The following is a 17,760-nucleotide window of genomic DNA, read 5'->3' as shown; positions in this document are numbered from 1 at the left end:
TGGCCTTAAGTCCGAACCCCTTGCTCCCTAATTTAAAAGGCCACCATTTACTCAAAGATGGGCAGAGTTTCCAGCTGTTGTTTCCAGGGTCTGCTGCGATGCAGATCTGAATCTGGTGTTAATGAGTAAGCATTTAAAGACTTGGGAATAACTTTAATGAACAGAAAACAGAACAGTGCTTGATGCTGAGCCGAGTAATGGTCTCTCGGTCAGTGCCTAAGGAAATAGACAAGGAAAAATGGTGGTCGTCATTAAGTTACTACTGTATGATTAAGCGTCACAGAACATAGGATAGACTGTCACCTCATTTGGTCATTATGTCCTTGGATGTACAACTGGGACCATCAGTAGATTGAGTAAGACCACCTCAGCACAAAAGCAAAAGGTGGCAGAATGCCAGGGAAAACCTCCCTCCCAGCAAGCCACAGAGGAGCCTAAAAGTCTTGAGTCCTGTGAATGCAACTTTAGGAGCACAGCCCCCCTAAAGAGCAAAACTTGGGCATGATTGAAGTGATGAGTGATTAAGCTGGCAAGGGGCTGCCACGTTTGGTGTTAACCAAAAGAACCCACCAAGTGCCCCTTTACACATAACGCCTTGCTCTCAAAGCAGTCCCAATTATCTTCCATTTTCCTTTCTTGTGATGCCTGGCCACGAGGTGGAGACCAAACAGCTATTATCAAGCACAAAACAGCACAACAGACAGTCATATGGCCAGCCCCAGGGCGTCTCAGTTGCATTCACATGACATTTCTAATGGGAAGGTTTGGGGATGGTGCAGGCCAAACAGCATGCGTTACTATGAGGTGAAGACCCAGACAGCTCTAGACAAGAGGCTGCTGCCAGTGCCTTCCAGCAGGCAGCTGGCACCAAGCCTGGGGGGGTTGGGGAGGCCAATCAGGGTCATGCCTGGAAATGTCAGACCGTGAAATGCCTCTTCATGTGCGTGGTAAAGCACTTCTTCAGCCCAGAGTTGTCTCTGTTATTTGGTGTCTTTCTTGTATCTGTGAAGAAAGAGCCCAAAGTTACCCTCGCGGAGTCTGTTTCTGGAAAACCAGACAAATGGCACATCCGTACAGCCAGTCTGGGTTTTCTGCAAAGCGCCTGAAGGCTTCAGCATAGATGCTCAGATGAGAGCAAAGGCAACAGCAGGCCTGGGGCTGTTACACAACAGAGTGAGTCATGGACCAGAGGTGTTTAAAATCTGCTGCTGTGACTCTTTGTGTTAGTGGGGGTTTTAGGTAGCTCCAAACTGTGGAGATACCTTGTTTGTATAACAAATAAAGCTTGCCTGAAGTTCAGAGGGCAGAGCTAACCATAGACCCTGGTCTACAGAATGAGTTCCAGGACAGGCTCCAAAGCTACACAGAGAAACCCTGTCTTGAAAACCTAAAAAATAAACAAACAACATATTGTTATAGACCTCTATGGTTAGCTATTCCCACCCTCTCATCTTCAGGCAAGCTTTGTTATACAAAGAAGGTATAACACCAAACCGTGCAAACATTTAGATAAAATTAACAACTGTTGAGGACCCTTTACTTTTATGCTCAAACTTAATTATTTTATAAGAAAGTACTACACCGTGAAGATGTTAAGTAACTTCCTAGAGTGGACCACTTATAAGGGGTAGGTTGAGGATGCATGTCCCGGCAGTCTGATTCTAGAGCCTTCCATGCTTAACCAGCATACATACTTGCAGTAATTAGAAGAAAAACCCTGCTTGGGGTAGTACAGAGAAGCTACAGCGAAGTGGATGGTGAGTTTTGTTTTCATGGAAGGCCTGTACTGTCCTTCACTGTTGGCCAGCTTATTAGCAAATGGTGAATGAGAGAGCAAGGCGACTTACTACAAGCCATGGCAAATAGGGGACTTGTGTTCCTCCAGCGACACAAGAAGGGAATCCAAGCCCTTGAATCTGGAGTTGCCCGTTCAAAACCAGAAGCAATATTTTCCTTACCATACTGTTCAGAGAATTAGTATATTCGTTTTCTGTTACATCATTCATACCCCCAAGAAAGGACAGGACTGCCAAGTAATGAGGTGACGGTCCATCCTATTCAAACCCCCAAGAAAGGGTTCAGTGATGAGGTGACAGTTCATTCTATAGTTTCGTGATGGTTAATCTTTGCCGTCAGTGTAATGACGGGATTTAGGCTCATCACAGGAACCCACCTCTGGGTGAGCCTACAAGTTTGTCTCTAGAAGCATCTAATTGAGCAGTGAAGACCCACCCAGAATGCGGCAGCACAGTCCCACGGGGTAGGGTCCCCAAATGACCAACGTGAGAAGACAGGACTAGCTGAACTCCAGTTTCATCTCTCTGCTTCTTGACTGTAGGTGCAGCCTCTGCCTCCCAGCCCTCCCCTCTGACTTCTTCACCATGGTGGACTGTCTGCCCGAACTATGAGTCAGAATAAGTCCTTCCTTACATTGCCTTTGTCACAGCAGTGAGACGAGGCGCTAATGCAAGTCCACCATTAGGAATGCAGGTCACCAGCAGCCAGCTGCCGAGTCCAGCAGGCATGCTGCTGTCACACTGGCATGCCACCATAATGGTTGGCCTAACAGGTCTGAGGCAGCACAGGTGCTGTGCTTTCAGGGCCACACAGACAGTAGTCTGGCAATCTCAAGAAGATATTACCCTAGTGGTATTTGAAGGTTGGGTCCCAAGAAGAAGACACTGGGCCTGTTTGAGTCTTCCTCAGATGGCCTGAGTCATTATCCACAGTTGATGGGCATCAACTTGGACATCAGTCACATAGTTCACAGAAACGTCCCAGGCCTTCAGGAGTGGCTATGCAGAAATGTCCACTGGTGTGATGTCTTTTTGCCCTCTCCTTTGCAAACAGGTGTGGAAAGGAGACGCATCTATGACATCGTCAACGTGCTGGAGTCCCTGCATCTGGTCAGCCGGGTGGCTAAGAATCAGTATGGTTGGCATGGTCGGCACAGCCTGCCCAAAACCCTGAGGACACTACAGAGACTGGGGGAGGAGCAGAAATACGAAGAGCAGATGGCCTGCCTCCAACAAAAGGAGCTGGACTTGGTGGAATATAGGTTTGGAGAACGCAGGAAAGACGGCTCCCCAGATTGCCAAGAGCAACACCTACTTGATTTTTCTGAATCCGACTACCCATCCTGTGAGTCCATTATAAACTCATGAATAATGAATGGCAAAGGGAGTAGTGGTCCCTTAAAAAAAAACTGACCACTAAGATGTGAACTGCCAGTTTGACAGCCCTGGGGGGATACACTCTTGTTCTGAAGAAAGGCAGAGGGCCCCACACGAATGTGCAAGCACCCACTCCACACAAGCATACACGCCCGCACATGTGAACTTGTACACGCACAACGCGGAACTGGAGTTCTTGCTTTTGAGAGGAGAGTTGGTGTTCCAAAAACAACTCCTGATCCTTACCCCTCTCCTTTTATCTGTCTGCATAATCTCTTCACAGAGTTGCTTAAGGAAAACTGCCATGTGGCTTCTATTATGTGACACAAGTAAGAAGCAGTAAGAGCAGTTGAAAACCAGTCATCTTACGAGATGCGGGGAAATCCTCCCGATTTCTTTATGGGCATATTTTTGTGATGTGCTTCCAGTGGGCTTCTGTTACCGGATGATCCCTCCGTGTGCTAGTGCAGTGAGGTAGCTCTGCGAAACTGCGAGCAAAGTCTTTCTTGTGGTAAGTCCACGTTCTGATGCTTTTTATTTTTCTTCCCCTTTCCAGCCTCTGCAAATAGCCGCAAAGACAAATCCCTAAGAATTATGAGCCAGAAGTTTGTCATGCTTTTCCTTGTCTCCAAAACCAAGATTGTTACCCTAGACGTGGCTGCCAAAATCCTCATAGAAGAAAGCCAAGACACCCCGGACCACAGTAAATTTAAAAGTAAGAGCCTTCACCTAATCCATGCGTCGGCACAAGAGGGGCAGGATTGCTGATGTGGTTCCCTGCCTCGGAAATGATATATCCAAAGAGGGGCCTTATTGATGGTGGTGGTTTTGGAGAAATGTATTCCTTGTGCTCATAAAAGCCTTGGTGCTATAAGCGGTCAAGAAGCTCATAGAACCCCCCACCATCCCTTTTCCTCCGAGAGTACAGTGGGCAGGGCGAGGCAGAAAGCTCCCCGAAAGCCCAGGCCCGGGAGGGTGTGGTCCATTTGCGTTCTTTGGTGATGCTTCCAAGACAGAGTGCCTGAGTCTTCTTTCCCCTTTTCTCCCCATCCCCCGCCTACTTCCCTGAAGGGTGGAGATGAAAGTTTGCTCCAGGTAAGCACCCCTGGAATGGCCAGGGTTGGGGGAGGGGGAGGGGGTCAGGCTCAGAAGGGAGACAGAGTCTCTGGGTGTCACATACACCCTTGCACATTTCTTCCCCTTTGAGCTTAGCTGCACAGTCTGTGCCCTCTGCCCTGGTGAGGAGCCATGAGCTCATCATTCCCAAGTTGTGTTTTGTTCTTGGCTGGGATAATAGCCGCCCTGCGGGTACAGTGGTTAAGATAAATCCCAGCCCCTGCCTTGGCCCTGACATCAAGTGGACAGCTGGCCCATCTCCAGTTCTTGAATGGAAAAGCAGACAGGCCATCCTGTCCTGTTCTTTAACATGACACCGGAGGTACCACCCTCTTCGTACATGCATTTTCCAATGTTTCTCCAAAGCGCTTTTTGATGCAGGCCACGCCCTCACATCCCTCCGCCTTGGCCAGGGTTTCAGGTGAGCAACTGCTCTTTTTCAAAATGGTGCCTCATGACCTTGAATCTTCAGCGTCCCGTATACCAGGAGTGTGGCTTCACGGGGACCCTAGGGAAGCCCTGTCTGTCATTGTCACGGGCCAGCTGCCTGTGAAGCACTTGCCACCACCTCTTGCTGGGGAATGTGCAGGGCAATCTTTTGTTGGCCACATACCAGAGTTCTGTTCCATCAGCCTTTAATCAGTTTCCCCCTGCATTTCTGCCACTGTGGAGCCCCGTGCCTGTCAGCAGAGGACTCTTTCACGAGATGCGAAGTTGTGCGAAGGGAAGGACGCATTGTCCTCCTGACATTCATGTGTCTGTAGATGCTTCGGGTGCATAGATCTCCCATGATGCCATGACAGCCATCAGTCTCATGCCACCCATCCTCTGAAGGTCTATGTGGTAGCTGAGGGATGTTCCCTGTCACATAAACTGAAACGCGGTGGCATTATACACGGCGTGACCATAGTTGTGTTTTATATCTTCAAGCAAAGGTACGGCGGCTCTATGACATAGCCAATGTCCTGACCAGCTTGGCTCTGATAAAGAAGGTGCACCTCACAGAAGAGCGAGGCCGCAAACCAGCCTTCAAGTGGATCGGGCCCGTGGACTTCAGCTCCATTGGTAAGGAGATACGATTTTGCCCCGGGCCTGCTGTAGAGTGCCTTAATTATACATCTAGCAGCAAAATTGGTCTTTTCCCATTCTCTATGCCACACTGAACATTCAACTAATGATGTCATTCTTGGAACGATAGTTACTATCCAGAAAGCGTAGGTGCTGGTTGTCTCAGACACATCAGGAAGGAAAACACTAGAAGTCTGTGGGTTTATGTAACTGTTAAAGTAGACTTATTTGTGAGTTTTTATTTTGTTCTGGACCTTTTTCCTGCAAGTTTAGGACTAAACATTTAGAGTGACTCTTCTAAACTCAGAGTTGTTTCTGCGGCAGCAAAAGAAACCATGGCTTTTCAGGGAAATCCCACATACCATTTAGAAACTATAATCAGTTACTCACAAAGCTAGCGTGACATAAGGTAGCTTCTAAACCTAGTGGGGACATATTGAATACCTTTTATGTAATTTAGTTAAAAGGTTAAACATACCAGGATCTTGACAAACCATGATCAAAGGTATCGCCTGTGCTTATTTCAGTGCAGTCAAGGAATGGGTCTTCTGTGCAAGGGACTTTACCTGCAGCCACGCTGCCTGGGCACCAGCCAATCAAATTGTTTTTAAATTACTCTTTCAGTGTTGGCGTAGTGGCACATATTTATGCCACGTAACTAGGACTTATAAAAGATAACAGCTCTCTGCCTCCATGGTGACACATTAAGGCCTAGATAAAAATTCCTTAATATCAAGTATAACTACTTCAACACAGCAAGTACTTACTGAGTGTAGACTGCAGGCCATTTACTATCCTTCATTCCATGAGAGATTCAGGCTGTGTGGGGCAGCCCTTGCTTACCCGAAAGAAAAGACTTCATGGGGTTTTGTTTTGTTTTGTTTTTTGCTTCTGTACCTTTGGCTTCTCTTCACCTGTGACGCCTTCTCCTTATCAGCATTAAAAATAGCCGTCCCTTGCTTAGTGGTAGGCATTCATTCCGAGATATATGCCACTAAGACATAGTTCACCATTATGACAGTCTACCTACACAAAGACAGAAGGGGAGCAGTGTCACATAATCTCTATACCTGACCCAGGCATCCTTCTGTGACACATGATTTTGTTATCTCAGCTCAAATACCAACCCCATGAGAAGCCAAGGAGTTCAGATTTGTGCACAGCCTGTGAGACCACGGCTGCCAGAACTCTGTTCCGATGCAGGAAGGATGATGTGCATGCCGATCAGAGATTGCAAATTCAACCTTTCAGCAACCTATTTCTTCTGTATTCTCCTGCTCTGTTACTGACGCTATGGTCAATCCAGTGGCCACGTTTAGAAACTCCTTGATTTCTTCTTCGCCCCTTAAGGTTCTCATATTTTAGCTTCCTAAGTGTCTCTCTTCTTTCTCACCAGCACCGTAGTTGATTTTATGTGGGTGTTTCCTTTTTAATTTGATTGGAGTATCGCTGAGATGCAGTAAATAGCATAGTTACACTTTGATGAGTTCTGTATACGTAACTTGGGCTAAATAATGACTGTGATGAGGATAACTTCCTCACGGTGTCCCGTCCTTCATTTCCCGCTGCTGGCTCATCCCTAGATGACTGTGGCTCTGCTTCTGCCACTGTAGATCGGTGTGGATAATCCTAGAATTAGCAGTAAGTCATGTAAAATTGACCTTCATTATTCATGGATCCCATATTTGTGAATACAGGTGCCCATTAAAATTTATTTAGACACAAATCTAAAACGAGTCATTTGCATATATGCAAAATAGCAACAACAAAAGTGGGGGAGGGGCACTGAGTTTCCCAGTGGACACATTCGTGAATGTGGCTGTATGGACAGGGCTTCCAGTGTCAGTTTCACCGGCTGTAGGGCCGTGTGTTTACACCACTCTACTTTTTGTTAGTGATCCTGCTACTTAAAATGGCTCCCTAGAGTGACATCCACAAGAGGGCAGACTACAGATACCTGGTGAACAGCAACCTCCCTGGAGTGCAGAGAGGTCACAAGTGTCAAGGGCACAGAGGGACATCACAATAGACCTGAGAAGGTGGAAGTGCCAGTCTCCCCAGTCAACCCCGAATCCAGGGACAGTGAGCAAGAGGGCCCCACAGTCTCCACTCAAGCCACAGGCACCCGTAAGGTGTCAGTGGAAAAGCCAGAAGCCCTCACAGGCCCCAGGAGTCCTTTCATCTTGAAGTTCAGTTCACCCCACCAGGAAACTTCCCAAAGTGGTTCAGCCAGCTCAGCCTTGTGACCCGGCCTGGTAACTGTCCTCATCCCAGGACATACCTAGGTAACCCACCCTGAGTAGCTCAGTTTTGTACCTAGGTAACCCACCCTGGGTAGCTCAGTTTTGTACCTAGGTAACCCACCCTGGGTAGCTCAGGTTCGTACCTCGGTAACCCACTCTTGGTAGCTCAGGTTTGTACCTAGGTAACCCACCCTGAGTAGCTCAGTTTAGAGGTCTCTGCAGAAACAGGTGGCTCTTCCTGCCGCCTTCTCGTTGCCCCACAATTACCGAACATCCATGTCAGCCCACCCTACCTACCAGAAGCAAGCCAGCAATCAGCCGATGGCTGAAGCCCTCAGTGCCACAGTCCCATTAAGCCTCTGGGAAGGGAAGCTTGACCCACCTACAGAGCATCTCCCTCACTGCCCAGAAAGAGTGGCCCATTCCTCCAAGACTTTAAAAGCAGCCACCAGACCTTCCCTAAGTGGACCCAGTCCTTGTCTCAAAAAAAAAAAAACAAAAGCAAACAAATAAACAAAAAAGAATTCTGAACTTGACAATCTTCAAACAAAGGAAAAAGAAAAACAATGCCTTTGATACTTACTCAACCATAAGTAAGCAAGCATTCATCTGGTGGTGTTCCGGAAGGGGGGGGACAGTAAAGAGCCTGAGAAACCAACACCGATGGAGAAACTGTTGTAAAAGCCACCAACTCCTAGGAATGACACAGAAATCCAATCTCAAGAAGCACCCAGGCTCACGCATGCGCACGCACATACACACACACACACACACACACACACACACACACACACACACACACACAATCTATGAGATGGGACACCTCTCTGAGGCATGTCATTATCAAACTTAAAAGCACAAGACACAGGTGGCAAGTGGCATTCCCATTGCTCCAGCAGACCCCTCAACCAGAGCCTTGCACCAGGAGAAGATAAGGTGATGTATTCAGAATCCCCAAAGAGGAAGTGGACTCAGTAAGTGGGTAAGAGACCTGAGAGCACAACTGTGAGAACCAGTTAGGATGTCAACACCTCCATAACTAGCCCTGCAAACACCTTAAACTCTAACTCTGAGGGATTCAGATGTTTCTGGCATCCACATTACAAGTTGCTCACCTACACAAATGTGGGCAGTAATGGCATAATTTTTAATCCCAAAAGGGGAAAAATTGTTAATTGAGAGGGAGAGAGAGAGAGAGAGAGAGAGAGAGAGAAGTCATGCCAGGAAGTGGTAGCGCACGCCTTTAATCCCAGCACTCAGGAAGCAGAGGCAGGAGGATCTCTGTGAGTTCAAGGCCAGCCTGGTCTACAAAGTGAGTTCCAGGGTAACCAGGGCTACACAAAGAAACCTGTCTCAAGAAGCCAAAAGATGAAAAGTATATTTCTAAGACAGCAGTCCTTGAGAAATGAGACAGAATTTTGTTTTGTTTTGTTTTTTTGTTTTTCGAGACAGGGTTTCTCTGTATTGTTTTGGAAGCTGAGACAGAAATTTTTTGTAAAACAAACAAAAACTGATGAAATTCATCCCTGCCAGAATAGCACCTGCAGCCAAGCCTGAAAATGTGTGTCCAAGCCCTCTACCCACAAGCTGTTCTCTAACCTCCAATGCATTCTGTGCAAGTGCAGACACATACTCGCACACGCAAAGGTGTAAAATAAATGCAATAACTTGTAAATCTCTAAAGTAGTCTTAACACTAGAAGCAAAAGGATCGGTATATCATACGGATATAAAACATTAGCAGAGTAGCTGTATAAAAGAAATAATCAAATTGTGTTGATGTAGCAAACCAAACATCAAAGACAAAGAGAGGAAGATGTCCTGAAAAGAATGAACAAAATGATTAGTATAAATGATTTGTGATGACAGGGAATGTATACAGATCCCCCCCCATTAAAATGGATACACTGAAACGGTGAGCTACATAACAAAGTAAAGGTAGCAAAAATATACCATGCAGATAGAAACTGAAATGAGCAGTAACTGTTTTTAATATCAGATAAAATAGGGTTATGTGTTAAAAAAAAACATTTAGTAACAAGGATGGATTCCATCAGAAATTTCGGTTGTGTTTATATATGCCCCCAGCACCCAAGCATACAAAGCCAGCATTCCTAGATGTCAGAGGAGAGATGGGCTGTAATGCTGTCACAGTGGTGACTAGCAAAAGCCCACACTTGACAGGTAGAGGCAGGTGATCTATGTGAGTTCTAGACCAGCCTATCTACATATTATATTCCAGGACAGCAGTCAGGATTACAATAGAGACCAAAAACAAAATGGAGGGGGGAAAAGTTTTTAGAACCACAGAAGACCCCCACAAAGAGCTAGACCAAATCTGAACCAGAAACAGTAAACCAGAAGCATCACAGTACTTGGCTTCGGAACATTCTATAGAGTAGAACATCCAAACAGAATGATGCTGGCAAAGAGAGGAACCATGAAATAAGTCCTCTTTACAGCCAGCTGACTGTGACGAGAGCGCTGTCTGAAGAAAGTCTCTCCCATAAATGGTGCCAAGAAAACGGTAGCATTTTCATAAGATACTGGAGCCTCATCTCATTAAAAATTAAATGAAAAACAAGTATATGATTGTTTCAGGACATTAATCTGAACAAAATTTTTAAAAATACAATCTCAAAAGCATAGTCGACAAATACCATTGGAAAATAAGATTACATCAAAATAAAAAGCTTCTGTATAGTCATGTAAACAACCAACGATGAAGAAACCCCACAGAATGGGGGTAGGTGGTTATAAACTCTCTGACAAGGAATGATTTTCAAAGTATAAAATGAATTTGAAACAACTCAACAGGAAGGTGAGATGGGTAAAAATGGTTACACAAACTGAAATGGACATTTCTCAAGTGAATGAAATCCAAATGCCCACCAAGCATGAGAAAATGCTTAAGGTTATTGTTCACAGGAGAAGTGGAAATCAAGAGAAATCCACAGGGAAATGTCTCGCTCCAATTAAATGACTGTTTATCAAAAAGACCAAAATGCACACTTTGGATATGGAGAAAGGGGGAGCCATATCATTGCTAGGATTGCAGAGTAATAACTACTTTGCAATGTTTGCAATAGTGGGCGGCAATATGGAGGTTCCTCAGAAATGAGAGCCGAAGCTACTGTGTGATCCGGCAGTCCCACCAGTCGCCAAGGGAGCTGAGATCAGTGTGTGGAGGGGGGTGTCTGCACTCTCACGGCTGTTACAGCACTATTCACCGTGGCCAAGATGTGGGATCTACCTAAGCATCATCCTCAGATGTGAACAGAGGGCTGGACCACTTCCCGCTGCCAATGCAACATTGTTTTTAGTGCTCTCAAAGATGCCCCTGCAGTGAGGTTCTCCTCCTCTTGTCCCTGCCCTGTGTGAGCTATAGGAGGCTCTTCTCCCTGGCTCAACACCTCCAACGCACAGCGCGCGCGTGCGCGCGCGCGCGCACACACACACACACACACACACACACACACACACACACACACACACTGTGCTTCTTTCCCTCACCTCGCATAGTGTTCCGATTCCTCGTGTTCCGATTCCTCATTCTGCAGAGTGCTCTGGGGAGCCCTTTGCAGGCCCCCGGCTTTCTGTCTATTCAGTTGTCCTCTCCAGTATTCTGCCTTGTAAACTCTAGCTGCCACTGTGCTGAGTCCTCCCAGCTGCGCCCTCAGCCTGGGGAGGCTATCAAGTTCCTGCACCCCAACCTAGAAACCTCCTGCTGGCAGTAGTTTAGGAAAGTCTAAGCTTGCTTAATTTCATTTCTGCCCTAAGGGTCGCTGTCGTCCCAGATCTGATGCCTCGCATTCTAAGAGCCACGGGTGTATACATTTCTGCTCTGTTTTATTTGATTCAGGAGAGCCAGCAAATGTGGCCCCTGGGACTAGCTTTACCTAATTTTTCTTTTTGCTTTATACTTCTGATTTTATCAAAGGAACATATATTGGACTTTTGTTACCTGACAGTGAAAGCCACAAAGATTTAATTTTTTTGGTTCTGTTTTAAAGTGGCATTAGGTCAAAGTGCATTTTCTAAAACTCTAGGTGGACTTTTCGGCATGTCAAATCAGATTTATAATTAAAATCTGTATGCTTTGAGTGGAAAAGAAATAAACACAAACAAAGCAGGAATTATTGTCCGAACCCTGGGGGTGGCTGCCTGAGCTGCAGACATTTCCATCTTGACTTCACTCTGGCTCCTTGAAACATAAAATGGTCTTCTGGCCCTAGCCTATTCTCACTGTTCATCCCTTCAGCCCTGACATCTGCTGACCTAATTCCTTGGTCACTTGGTAACCAAACCTCTACCTGTGCTAAAAAGAAATAATAAAACAAAGTAGAAAGCTGAAATTCTCCTCTGCATTGCCCTGGAGCTTCGGAGTGAGAGCTGATCTCGGTTCATCTTGAAACTGAATCTCAAACTACGCATGCGGAGCTGAACACGAGCAGTTTTTCCTTTGCTGTTGGGCCCTAACCGAGCTTGAAAACGGCAGACCTGTTCTAATTCGGGTTGAAGAACATCTTGCTCCAATCTGGTTGCAGTTGTGATAGTTTATACATATGGGTTCATTCTCACTTTATAGTTAGCCATTTTTCTTTTTCCAGTACATGGAAAGATACTGGGGCTTGAGATAGCTCATAAGATTCTTTGGATTGTCTCAGATTTTTTTTTTAATTTTAGGGTAACTCCATTTCAATTATAAGTTCAAAGTCACCTCTTTTATTTTTTTTTCTTTTTATTTCATGGGCATTGGTGTTTTCCCTCGTGTATGTCTGTGTGGAGATGTCAGATCCCCTGGAACTCGAGTTACAGACAGTTGTGAGTTGCCGTGTGTGGTGAGAAGTGAATCTGAGTTCTCCGGAAGAACGGCCCGTGATCTCAACCACTGAGCCAGCTCCCCGTCCCCTCAAAACCATCTCTTAAAAAGATGGAAGACTGGTGCTGAGAACAACACTGCAGTTCTGTTTCTCTCTCTCTAGACGAAGAGCTATTGGATGTCTCTGCATCTGTCTTACCGGAATGGAAGAAAGAAACGTATGGCCAGATTCGAGCGTGTGCCAAACAGAGGCTGGCTCGGTATGGTTCCTTTAACACGGCTCAGACGGCTGAGAAGACAGAGAGGAAAGTGAGCTCCGAGCCCAGCAGCCCACAGGGAGGGAAACAAGGTACCTGCCCTTGCTTAGCCTTTGGAGTCCGTCGGTTGCCATGAAATAGTAGCCCTGGTGATACACGCAGGCATTTTCAAATGATCTCTCCAGACCATGCCAGCTTTTTCAACTGCCAACTTTTCCCTTGCCTGAAGTCAAACAATTATTGGCTGCAAAAGAGATGCTGAGTCCACAGTGTGTGAGCACAGCCTGAGATTGATCCGGTCGGCCTTGATCAATGGGCTTGCCATGCCCAGCCTCTTGGCTGTATCACAGAAGTTTTTAACTCGGGGAGCCCCGCTTGTTTTACTCTCTTGCTTATTCTCAGCGAGACCTGAAATCATCATTAATAGCTAGTTTCTGGAAACTGCCCTTTTTGAAACAAATCCACAACAGATTTGAAGCAGTCCTCGCAACCCCTAAGCCTGGAGGAATGGTCTCTGTCGTGTGTGTCTGCGTAGGCAAGGCTCTGCCACATCTGTTAACCTTGACGTTCCCTTTCCAGGGTCAGCCTATTCCCTGGAAATTGGAAATCTGGCAGCCATCTACAGACAGAAAGTAGAAGATAACTCACAGTGAGTAGTCTTTAAGAACCCGGGGTCAGGTCATGACGCTGTTCCTGTTGGAGATGGAGAGGTTGATGGCAATGGCTAGCAGACATATGAATGGTTGATAGGTGCACTGTGGCCTGTTGACTTTCAGAGCTCAGTTTAATATATACATACATACATACATACATACATACATACATGCATGCATGCATGCATACACACACACACACACACACACACACACACACACACACACACACATATATATCCCAAAAACTTAAAAAATCTCATCAGGGGCTTAGTTTTGAATGAGGACTGCCTTGGCATTCATTCTTCATTATTACTGAGCAAATTGAGAGGAGAATAACCAAGTTCCAAGCCAGTGACTTCCTCACTACCCTCTTTCTTTCACATTGAATTATGGGTAAACTAGATTAGCTTTCCTTTCCATCAGTCTGGCCCAGACTCCCCTCTACTCGTACTGTCTTCCTAGTAACAAGGAACCTGGCCTTTGCCCTCAAACAGACCTGCAGTGAGGCCCAGTTTCACGTCTGTAGAACTATAGTGGGTGGATTAACTTTGAGCTTGGCTAGGGTTCTCCTCATCAGTAGATGGAAATGCACATAGCTATGACTGTAGTGTCTGTTAAGGGCCAGGTGCTTCATCCTCAATAACCATTAGCTGTGGAAGAACCAGTGTCAGCCAATGGTCTAAGAGCCCAACAGCTCTTCCCAAGTTGGCAACTCAGGTTGTCTGAGCAGTCCTCCCTTACTTCTCATGAGGAAAGCAGGGGCTCGGAGGCTGTGATAGAGCTCGGAGACTTGTGGTCCTCACTGTTTCTCTTTATTACAGGGGGGAAGCCTTCGCCAGTAAGAGCACGGCACCTCCACCAAGCAGCTCGGACCCTGCCCTCCCTGCTGACTCAGAATACTGTGTCAAGCCTTTAGCCCATCCAGTATTTTCTGTTGCTCAAACGGATTTGCAGGCCTTCTCCACGCAGAATGGTCTGAATGGACAAGTAGGTGGCTGCCTTCCTTCTGCAGCCTCAGATGCAGACAGCTTGAAGCCGGCCCTGCTTGCTGGCCAGCCCCTGGTGTATGTGCCTTCCTCCCTGATCATGCTGTGTGGGAGCCTGCAGGAGGGACTGTCCCCAGAGTCAAGATCAGAGGAGGACAGTAGCTCAGAAGTCCCAACTGACCTGTCACTGGCACCCTCTGCTCAGAAGCGCCTCTGTGAGGAGAGGAATCCCCAGGAGGAGGATGAACCTGCTGTGAAAAGACAAAGTCAGGAATTTGAAGACAGCCCCTTATCCCTAGTCATGCCCAAGGTAAGGGAATGTGGGTAAATGTGCCATCTCACTGGCTCTGAGATTAGTGGAGACAGATGCTCCTAGGCAGTAGCCTCTGGACTAGAAGTGTATTTCATGTGTTCCTCATATATGTAACAAAGTGCAAGACTGGTTTTCCCAAAAAGTCTCACCATAAAATAATACTGTAAGAAATGTAACTTTTATTTTAGCAAAAAAGAAGTCACACTTCTTATAAAATGCTAAAAAAGAAAGTCTACAGAAGATAAAAAGCTTGCCTGATAATACAGGATAGCAATCGTTGTTTGTGTGTTTGTATTATTTCTTCCCAATGGGTTTTTGTTTTTTGTTGTTGGGTTTTTTTTTTTTTTGTCTTTTTATGAATCATAACAAGTCATCATTTGGGGCCTAGAAATAGTGGGGCACCTGAGTCAGGAAGGCCGGGACTGGGCTGGGTCAGCTCCCTGCACTGCCCAGTGCTCCTGGTTCCTTAGCTACAGAAGGAAAAGGACACAGAGATGAGCGTCTGCATTCCCCCATGGAGTAGCCAAGCAGAGGTAACGAGGTGTGTGACCAGAAAGGCTGGAAGAGCAGCGCCAGCTCCTCTCGGCAGCTTGCCATGGGTCGGCCGGGCACGATGCGTGGGAACTGCTGCATTAATTAAGCCCCTTCCCCTCTGCCTTTCTTTCCCTTACCAAAATGGGCTTTTCTGGTTTTGTGTATAGCTCAACATTGCAGATTAGAAGTGTAAGGAGTGGGTAGAGTTGATACCAGCAGGTGGAAGAGAGAGTAACCAGAATGCATTATATACCTGTGTGAAATTGTCAAAGAAGTAACTTAGCAAAAAGGACATCAAGTTTTTATTTGAAAACTGGAGGAGAAAAAAAAACCTGGAAGACTGACAAGCACTTGTTTTAGACAAGCAAGGCAGCTCTGGGCCAGCCCACACACGTCTTAAAAGCCCCTAAAACAGTGGTTCTCAACCTTCCCGACACCGTGTTGTGGCGGCCCTTCCTCCCTTCCTCCCTCCCTCCCTCTCTCCCTCCCTCCCTCATAAACCATTTTCATTGCTACTTCATAACTGTAATTTTGCTACTGTTATGGGTTGTAGTGTAATAAGTATCTGACACGCAGGATGTATAGCCATTGTTACAAACTGACCCACGGGGGTCACAGCCCACAGGGTGAGAACCACTGCCTTAGGAGTGCAGGTCCAACACTCCTTGTGGGTTACCAGCACAGCAGAGTTTCCTTCATAGGCCGAACGCCATGGCCACGTTAGCACTGCCGTAACCTCTACCATATTTGTACTTGGGAGTCATAAACCCACACATACACATCCATTTCTGTGCTGCACCAAAAATAGAATAAAAACTGGCTGAGCAATGGTGGCACACACCTTTAATCCCAGCACTCTGGGAGACAGAGGCAGGTGGATCTCTGTAAATTTGAGGCCATCCTGATCTACTACAGAGCTAGTTCCAGAACAGCTACACAGAAAATCGCTGTCTCAAAACAAAAAACAAAACTGAGTTGTTAATTCAAGCGACACCTGGCTGTTCTCTCCTCTACATGCTAGATACTTTAAGAGAACTCTTGTAAAGTGGAAAGTTAGTAGAAATCTAGCAGAATTTTGACCTGGTTTCTCTGCTCTGTGGTTTGTTCTTAGAGACCCTCAAATTCCACAGCCATCGCCTCTCCTGTGACCACGGGAGACGGGAGATCTACACCCATGGAAGCCGCCTGTGTGAAGGGTCAGCTCCCGGCTGCCGAAGAAGTTTCAGGGAAGGCCGTGGCAAACTGCTGCTTCCTTGCTTCTGAGTGTGGAAACCCGTCGAGAAATCCAGACACTGAGAAGCCTCCAAGCGAAAACGAAATCGCCAAAGACCCTTCCCTGCTGCAGTATCTGTACGTGCATTCTCCAGCAGGTAAGGGATTCCTCGTGCGCTCACACCATGCGTCCCCAGCCTTGCCTGTGTCACCTGACCAGAGAGAGCAGTTAATTGTCGTGCTGCACCTGTCTCACTCCCAGCTGCCACAAACAAAGGCTGAGACTCCTGTCCTCTGTTCAACAGCTACCAGGGTAAATAAGATACATTTTTAATGTGTGGCACTTTATTTGATGAAGAAACTGCCCATCTAAAAGATAGTTTATTTTTTGATTCCAGCAACACTGGTTCAGAATCACAGTATGACAGTGTTGGCTGATTGTACACACGTAGCATTCTGATTTCAGTTCGAGAAGTACCAAGTACGTCATCGTAGTCTCCAACAAGAGGGCTTGATTATAAACCACTTAATGCAAGCATTCAGATACTCTCATTAGTAGAAGAATAACAGTAACACCTACTTCTCTGGAGTACTAAGGAAACCAAACCGGATGTAAGGAGTCTAGAGGACCTAGGGTGACAGTGACAGTACTTACTAAGCCTCAGTAGATCTTGTTGCTATTCTGAATATACTGAATTAGAGTATACAGCTGTTAAGGTATATCCCATGTATGCTAAGTTGTTCTTGATACAAAGGTATCGCGTAAAGTTGTTCTTGATACAAAGATACTGTATTAGTTACTTTTCTGTGTTAGAAGGAAGTACTTGAGGACAAGTTAAAGAAGGGGAGGTTTATTTTGGCTCGTGGTTTGGGAAGGCACAGCCAAAGAAGCACCAAGTGGCCAGTTATATTGTGCCTGCTGCGGGTGAGACCCACAGAGGTGGTCGCTTCGGCCACACGCGTACTAAAATTATAATGATGCAGAGACAGTTAGCACAGTCCCTGTGCAAGGATGACAAGCAAATCTGTGAAGCATTCCACATTTAAAAAAAAAAAAAAAAGACCCAGAAAGGGTCAAATGCTCTTGCTCACTGGCTGTCCACCTTTCATTCAGGCCAGGGCCCTGGCCAATGGGCCAGAGCCGCACAAGTTTAGGAAGCATCTTCCCTCATCAGGTAAACCTCCATGGCAAAAGCCTCACAGACGCCCAGGCATGTCTCCTAGACGACTCCCAATTCCATCGAGTTGATAATGGAGATCAGCCACCAAATTTCTGAAACTGCTTCTGACCAGTTCCTTGCTGGCTTAAGTCTGGTCTGCCAGGCAGAGGAGACAGGTGTTTCTCACTCACCGCCTGTCATGTCCTCCGCTTGGATTGTTG

At 46.4% G+C, this 17,760-nt stretch overlaps 1 protein-coding gene and 1 non-coding gene across 2 annotated transcripts in view; both read left to right on the top strand.

Annotated features, from left to right (window-relative positions):
- E2f7 (E2F transcription factor 7) overlaps positions 1 to 17,760 on the top strand; it is a 38,800-nt gene that overhangs the window by 14,700 nt on the left and 6,340 nt on the right. The window contains exons 5-11 of the mRNA XM_005068058.4: positions 2,851 to 3,141; positions 3,730 to 3,888; positions 5,220 to 5,354; positions 12,585 to 12,770; positions 13,258 to 13,327; positions 14,156 to 14,630; positions 16,279 to 16,537. Of these exons, the coding sequence (XP_005068115.2) occupies positions 2,851 to 3,141; positions 3,730 to 3,888; positions 5,220 to 5,354; positions 12,585 to 12,770; positions 13,258 to 13,327; positions 14,156 to 14,630; positions 16,279 to 16,537 (1,575 nt within the window). The remainder of the gene's footprint in view (positions 1 to 2,850; positions 3,142 to 3,729; positions 3,889 to 5,219; positions 5,355 to 12,584; positions 12,771 to 13,257; positions 13,328 to 14,155; positions 14,631 to 16,278; positions 16,538 to 17,760) is intronic.
- LOC121143430 lies at positions 17,320 to 17,426 on the top strand. The gene has a single exon (XR_005880616.1). It is a non-coding gene; the product is annotated as a U6 spliceosomal RNA (small nuclear RNA).

This window comes from Mesocricetus auratus, unplaced genomic scaffold (assembly GCF_017639785.1).
Source record: "Mesocricetus auratus isolate SY011 unplaced genomic scaffold, BCM_Maur_2.0 Super-Scaffold_100011, whole genome shotgun sequence".
NCBI classification, from domain to species: Eukaryota; Metazoa; Chordata; class Mammalia; order Rodentia; family Cricetidae; genus Mesocricetus; species Mesocricetus auratus.
The sequence above is the reverse complement of the archived record's forward strand: the minus strand, read 5'-3'. Positions and strand labels throughout refer to the sequence as shown.